This window comes from Sinocyclocheilus grahami, unplaced genomic scaffold, assembly GCF_001515645.1.
Source record: "Sinocyclocheilus grahami isolate Dianchi unplaced genomic scaffold, SAMN03320097.WGS_v1.1 scaffold2204.1, whole genome shotgun sequence".
Lineage (NCBI taxonomy): Eukaryota > Metazoa > Chordata > Actinopteri > Cypriniformes > Cyprinidae > Sinocyclocheilus > Sinocyclocheilus grahami.
The window spans coordinates 62,317-70,297 of NW_015507383.1; the positions used below are offsets into that span (position 1 = coordinate 62,317).

The 7,981-nt window shown below is 36.7% G+C and overlaps 1 protein-coding gene across 1 annotated transcript in view; it reads left to right on the plus strand.

Annotated features, from left to right (window-relative positions):
• The window catches only part of LOC107574380 (protogenin A), a 42,144-nt gene that overhangs the window by 29,985 nt on the left and 4,178 nt on the right, over positions 1–7,981 (plus strand). Inside the window, exons 11-16 of the mRNA XM_016260818.1 lie at positions 3,459–3,554; positions 4,314–4,500; positions 4,591–4,718; positions 5,633–5,803; positions 7,386–7,553; positions 7,743–7,866. Of these exons, the coding sequence (XP_016116304.1) occupies positions 3,459–3,554; positions 4,314–4,500; positions 4,591–4,718; positions 5,633–5,803; positions 7,386–7,553; positions 7,743–7,866 (874 nt within the window). The remainder of the gene's footprint in view (positions 1–3,458; positions 3,555–4,313; positions 4,501–4,590; positions 4,719–5,632; positions 5,804–7,385; positions 7,554–7,742; positions 7,867–7,981) is intronic.

Consider the following 7,981-nt stretch of genomic DNA (forward strand, 5'->3'; position numbering starts at 1 on the left):
ACTGTATATATATATATATATATATATATATATACAGTATATTTCCATTTATTTATTATTTAAAATTTCTTATTTTTTCCCCTAGCTATTGTTTGTGGACTCACGTACGTCTTACTCTCCATGTGGTTTAAAATGAGTTTTGTGTGTCGTCCCCCGTCTAAATACTTTCTTTATCCCTCTCTGAATGCTGATGGCCTGGAGAAAGAGGCCTGACTTGTGTGCCTGACCTCTGACTCAAGATTCCTAAGGAGTTTTATCTGTGTGTGAACCTTGACCCCTGACCGGCTCCACGGAGCCTCTTCAGAGCTGTGGATCTCAATGCCACACACTATTTACCGAACCGTCCAATCAGGACAGGACTGCTGGGTTTGGCTCCGCCCCCTCAACCCCTGCTCTATAGATCCAGATCTCAGTGGCTGTGATGTCATCTGACTGATAGTGGTCTGATTCGCCAGGCTTTAAAGAACACGATCTGCCAATATCAGTGCTGATCTAATGCTTCATCTGTCTGAGATCCATATCTAGGCCTTTAACCCTCGATCTGATCATAGTTTATCAGTCAACTTCACTTGTTTGATTATTACGCATTCAGTTTTCTTGACCTCAGATGAACTCATGGCAGTGTTGTTCTATTGAAAAACATTTTCGGTACTTAAAAAAATAAAACGGCTAAAATAAAATAAAAATAAAAATATTAGATGAAAATAAATACTAGATGAAAAACTTTCTGAACATTTCTAATTAAAATTAGAAATGTTGTCTTGGCAACTAACTGAAATGAAACGTTGAAGTAAAACTGAAGTAAAAAAAAAATAGAAATGTATAAAAAAAACTATAAAAGTTATTATACTAAAGAAAAGTTATTATAGGCCTTTAACCCTCGATCTGATCATAGTTTATCAGTCAACTTCACTTGTTTGATTATTACGCATTCAGTTTTCTTGACCTCAGATGAACTCATGGCAGTGTTGTTCTATTGAAAAACATTTTCGGTACTTAAAAAATAAAACGGCAAAAATAAAATAAAAATATAAATATTAGATGAAAATAAATACTAGATGAAAAACTTTCAATTAAAATTAGAAATGTTGTCTTGGCAACTAACTGAAATGAAACGTTGAAGTAAAACTGAAGTAAAAAAAAAATAGAAATGTATAAAAAAAACTATAAAAGTTATTATACTAAAGAAAAGTTATTATACTGAAGTAAACTAAAAACATGTTTGTTACTTGAAATAAAATGTATGTTAGCTGAAATATTATTAAATTATAATTAAATATAAACAAACTATTTTCTTTCCACTAGTCGCCAAGGAAACATTTCTCATTTTTGTTTAGTTAAACTTGAAGTACTAAAATATCTAAAACTAAATGAACTAAAACAAATTAATACAATTAATAAAGCTTTTTAGGCATATTGAAAAATAAACTAATAAAAATGATACATAACACAAAACTTTACTAAAACTAAAAATTAAAGTGGAAACTGAAAATAAAAATAAAATCTAATCCAAATTAAATAATTAATATTAAATAATGAATTTTTCACACCACAGGACTGTTAATATTAATAGCCCAAAAGTAAACAAAACTTCCTGAAAAAAACATATTCACAAATATACACTTTAGATATGTATTTATGCTCTATATTAGTGTTAATGTACATTTTAACTCTTGTGTCTTGATCTGAAGCTCAGAAGACATTCAGTGATGTCAGGATTGAATCTCTGTGTTGTGTAGCGCCACCATGTGGCCAAAGTCAATACTACAGGACAGCATGGAAACTGCAGCAACTCGCATTTTCACACTTCACTCTTTTTTTAGATTTTAAAATGTGCATATTAACATGTTTATCGGGATGTTTAAGATTATGTGTTGTGTTAGTGGTTTACCTGACAGAGGAAGTAATGGGGAGTTAAAAAAATTATTTTAGAAAGTAATTTCTATCCCTGAAAAAGTAAAAAAAAATTAAATCTGTAGTTCATTCTCATTATGCTGTGCAGTATATTAAATACTATTTCCTTGACTAAAATGTCTATTTGTGAGTGGCATATCTATAAAATAATTTTTGTATTTTAGTTAATGCAAAACAATTACTTGGACAGCAACTTTTAGAGTGCAATTTTTAATAACGCTTTCCTGTGAATTTGATTTGAATATGTGATGAGCCCAGATGATCAGTTTCTGATCAGTTATCAATTTTTCTGTCGTTCCGAGGTCTCTTTATGATCGTTGAGGTCGTGGTTTTGCTCACGTGACTGCCCTCTCTGTGTGTGTTTCCCATGGCCTTTGGGTCTCTGATTTAACCTCTGTGGTCCGCTGGTCAGTGGTCAGTCAGTGAGGGGCTGAAGCAGATGGATGACGGCTGGATGAACTGAACGGGGGATGGACACTCGTCTTTTGTGTTGAGCAGCAGGAGGATCGACCACAAACTCACTGATCAGCACCTCCAGCTCAGGGCATCTGCTAATGATTAGACACACGTGCTACACACACACACACACACACACACGTTCTCTTATGCCCCATTCACACATAATCTGACTAAAGCTTTTGAAGATCTGATCACAGATTACATACATTACAGGGAGAAATAAGATGCCTTGCTAATTTGACATCTGTGAGCCTGCAGCACAAAAGCAGTGTTAAGTCGCTGGGGGATATTTGTAGCAATAACCCCATTCACACAAAATCTGACTAAAGCTTTTGAAGATCTGATCACAGATTACATACATTACAGAAAGAAATAAAATGCCTTGCTAATTTGACATCTGTGAGCCTGCAGCACAAAAGCAGTGTTAAGTCGCTGGGGGATATTTGTAGCAATAACCAACAATACATTGTATGGGTCACAATTATAAATTTTTCTTTCATGCCAAAAATCATTAGGATAATAAGTAAAGATCATGTTCCATGAATATATTTTATAAATTTCCTACTTTAAATATATCTAAACTTAATTTTTGATTAGTAATATGCATTGCTAAGAACTTCATTTGGACAACTTTAAAGATGATTTTCTCAATATTTAGATTTTTTTGCACCCTCAGATTCCAGATTTTCAAATAGTTGTATCTCGACCAAATATTGTCCTATCCTAACAAACGATACATCAATATTTATTCAGCTTTCAGATTATGTATAAATCTCAATTTCCAAAAATGTACCCTTATGACTGGTTTTGTGCTCCAGGGTCACAAATCTGTACTTTTGCTACTAAAGATGTGTATCAGTAGCAGCACACATCATGCATTATTTCATGAACCAGCTGAACGATTAGCAATGCATCAGCGCATGGATCAATTTCTGATACGGCTTCTCATGCATTGTTAAAAAAAAGCTAATTTCTGTTGATTTTGATTGCTGTATGTGTGAACACCTAATGAACCCATTCTAAATGCAGCAGAAACAGATTTTAAACTTGATTTTTTTTCTTCTTCTTGTATTTCTTTATTATAGATCCAAGAAAGAAGTACCATGTCAAGCTCTTGGCCTATAGTTTCATGGGTGAAGGATACCAGGCAGACCAGACCATCAGCACACCGGGATGTGTTTGTGAGTTCAGCTGCGACACACAAACACACACTTCTATAGTATATTCTTGGCTTAAGTTACAAACGTTGTTCAAAAACATTATATAGGTTCAAGTTTCAAATAACTTTATCGGCATGATAGTAAGGTTTTACATACAATGCATTGTAAAATGCATGCACATTTAAACACAAATAAATGCAAGATATAAAGATACAAAAAATAAAAGTTAATACTAATAATATGTATATTTTAGATTTTTACTGCATGAAAAAATATATACAAATAAATATATAAATGGATGCATTACATTGAGAAAAAAAAGATACAAAAATATTTTTGTAATGTTACAAAAGGTTTCTATTATAAATGCTGTTATTAAAACTTTCTATTCATCAAAGAATCCTGAAAAATAAAATGTGTCACAGTTTCCACAAAAACATTGATAATAATCAGAAATGTTTCTTGAGCAGCAAATCAGCATATTATACTGATTTCTGAAGATCATGTGACACTGAAGACTGGAGGAATGATGCTAAAAATTCAGATTTGATCACAGGAATAAATTACATTTCAACAGATATTCACATAGAAAACAGTTATTTGAACTTGTAAAAATATTTCTCAATATTACTGTTTTTACTGTATTTTTTTAATCCAGTAAATGTAGACTTGGTGAGCATATAGGGTTAGGATTCAGAATTTTTTAAAAAAGTTTGTAGGCTAAAAAAGCTTGAAGTGAATATGTCATTGAAACACATTTTTATGTGTGATTGTTTGCAGCGGTCCGTGATCGTCTGGTCCCGCCCCCTCCGCCGCCTCATCACGTTTACACCCGCAGTAACTCCTCCTCCTCAGTGTTCCTGCATTGGGCCCGACCCGCTTTCACCGGCGGACAGACGGTCAACTACACTGTGCGCTGTAACCCGGTGGGACTACAGAACGCCTCGCTGGTGCTGTATCTGCAGACGTGAGTGTATCTGACCCCAGACTGACACACACACACACACACACACAGATTGTGATGCTCGTCCTCTAATATGTGTGTGTGTTCCTGCAGTGCGGCCCAGAGTCTGATGGTCACTGATTTGGACCCAAACACCAATTATGAGTTTGCAGTTCGTCTTCATGTGGATCAGCTGTCCAGCCCCTGGAGTCCTGTGGTTTACCAGAACACACTACCTGAAGGTCAGTATATGTACTTTATATATATTTTATTTTATATACTTTATATATTTATATATATGCAGAGTATATGCAGTTTATTTGCAAAAACAGATAACTCAATTTTTTTTACAGTTTAAGTTTTTAATTTTGTTATGATGCTTTTATTGTGTTTTATTGTGATAGTTAGCTGTATTTTTTTTAGTTATTTTTACTTAATCAAAATAACCCAACTGCAGTTTGATTGAGATTAATTGGAATGCACAATGAAAATTGATTTATGAAAATTGTTAAAAACATGTGTATATATATATATATATATATATATAAATATATAATTTTTATACACATATATGTGTGTGTGTGTGTGCTGTCCAACAATTAATCGTGATGAATTGCATATTAAAAAAATACAAAATAAAAGTTTTTGTTTACATAATATGTATATACTTTGTATATTTACATTCATATAATTTATATTGTATATAAATATACTTAATATATAAACATAACATTTTTCTGAAATATATACATGCACGTGTATGTATTTATATATACATAGTAAATATACACAGTACACACATATATTATGTAAACAAAAACTTTATTTGGGATGCAATTAATCATTTGACAGCACTCGTAAATATACATATACACACATATACATATATTATAAAATAAGAATGACAGTATCTGACAATGTTACAAAATACAATATTGTGATGTGATCACTCAAAACACACAAGACACAGCCACGTCACATTTGTGTTGTGTTTGAAATAGTTTATTCAGAATGATTAAAAATAAGTTATAAGAGCAAGCTAGTGTATTAAAGAAGCATTTTGAATGCAGAAAAGAGAACAGCTTCTGTCTGCATTGTGAAGGCATTGAGTGGTTTTGATTGACAGGTGTCTGTTGTCTGTCTGTTCTCCGATCAGCTCCCACTCGAGCTCCTGCAGGAGTGAAAGTCACTCTGATTGAGGGAGAGACGGCGCTGGTGTCATGGAAACCGCCTGATGAGCTCAACATCGCCGTGACTCGTTACACCATCCTGTATGCATCACGCAGAGCCTGGGCCGCCGGAGAGTGGCAGATCCTGCAGAGAGAAGGTGAGTGAGAGTGTGTGAGTGTGTGAGTGTGAGAGTGCGAGAGTGCGAGAGCATGTGTGAGTGTGAGTGTGAGTGTGAGTGTGAGTGTGAGTGTGTGAGTGAGTGTGAGTGTGAGTGTGAGTGTGAGTGTGAGTGTGAGTGTGAGTGTGAGTGTGAGTGTGAGTGTGAGTGTGAGTGTGAGTGTGAGTGTGAGTGTGAGTGTGAGTGTGAGTGTGTGAGAGTGTGAGAGTGTGAGCGTGAGAGCGTGAGAGCGCGTGTGAGAGCGTGTGAGAGAGTGAGAGTGTGCGTGTGAGAGTGAGTGTGAGTGCGAGCGTGAGTGCGAGCGTGAGAGTGTGTGTGAGCGTGAGTGCGAGTGTGAGCGTGAGTGTGAGAGTGTGAGAGTGTGAGAGTGTGTGAGTGAGTGAGAGTGTGAGTGCGTGAGTGCGAGCGTGAGAGTGTGCGTGAGAGTGTGCGTGAGAGTGTGCGAGAGAGTGTGTGAGAGTGTGAGTGTGAGAGAGTGCGTGAGTGAGTGAGTGAGTGTGTGCGTGCATGAGTGCGTGCGTGAGTGAGTGAGTGAGTGTGAGAATGAGCGAGCGTGCGTGTGTGCGCGAGAGTTTGCGAGCGAGTGAGAGAGTGTGAGAGAGTATATGAGAGTGTGAGAGTGCGAGATTGCGTGAGTGAGTGAGTGAGTGTGAGAATGAGCGAGTGAGCGAGCGTGTGTGTGTGTGTGCGCGAGCGAGTGAGAGAGTGTGCGAGCGAGTGTGTGTGTGTGTGTGAGTGTGTGAGTGAGTGTGTGAATGAGCGAGTGAACGAGCGTAGGTGTGTGTGCGCGAGAGAGTGTGAGAGTGTGAGAGTGTGTGAGTGAGTGAGAGTGAGTGTGAGAATGAGCGAGCGTGCGTGTGTGCGCGAGAGTTTGCGAGCGAGTGAGAGAGTGTGAGAGAGTATATGAGAGTGTGAGAGTGCGAGATTGCGTGAGTGAGTGAGTGAGTGTGAGAATGAGCGAGTGAGCGAGCGTGTGTGTGTGTGTGTGCGCGAGCGAGTGAGAGAGTGTGCGAGAAATATATGCTTCAGTTGCCTTGGCAGCTAACTAAATAAAAGTTGAAGTTCTAAAGTTACTCAAATTAAAACAAAATAAATAAAAGCTAAATAGAAATATAAAAACGAATAACTAATAAAAATGGCAAAAACACATCACACAACATGATTAAAATATAAAATAAAATGAAAACTAATCCACAATACTAATACTAAAATAACACTGCTGCCCACCAGTGGACTGTTTTCTTAATAATTATTGCAAGTTATTGGGCTATATATCAAAGTATTTGCAAATGCATTCATTTTTTGGCCAAATCAATGGTCTCTATGGGCCAGCTTTGGCTTGCAGTTTGAGCATCTCTGGACTAAATCTAAATAATCTTAATGCAAGGTATGTATTTATTTCTTTTTGTGACTTTGAGATTCACACAGTTAATGAATAGATATAAAAGTTTTTTACAAACAGTATTTTCCCAAAAGGTCCACAGTATTTTCGAGTCTTATGATAAATAATTCATAAGCGTATATATTTATTTTTGGTTAATAATGTCACCCTCGTGGTCAGGGAGCATCACGATGGCCCTGCTGGAGAATCTTCAGTCCGGTCAGGTGTACCTGGTGAAGGTCTCAGCGTCCAATCAGATGGGAGACGGGCCGTTCTCACCTGCAATAGAACTGACCGTGGCTACAGACGGACACGCCCCCCGAGCACACGGCTCCGCCCACGGCACTGGTGATTAACAGAAGCTTTCCAGTCATGCAGTGCCCTCTTTAAGCTGGGAGAAGATGTTGAAATCAATAGAAATATTGCATTTAAATGCATTTTCTTACATAACATTCATGTGAAAATCCACATAGATGAGATAAACACAATATGCAAGTCATGGCATCATCTTCATACTGGTTTTTGCTCTGTCTGCAGCGTTTTCTGATGGTTTCTATCACCTGGATCAGAGGTCAATGACGGGGATAGTGGTGGGCGTGTGCATCGCTTTAACCTGCATTATCATCTGCGTCCTCATACTGGCCTGCAGGAGCAAAACCAGGTAAGAGATCGCCTGGATAAACACCTGAGGTTATTGTTCACTAAAACTAGTCAGTCATTGAAACAAAGCTGAAATATGAATGAAATATTAGATGAAATACAAAAAAAAAAAAAAA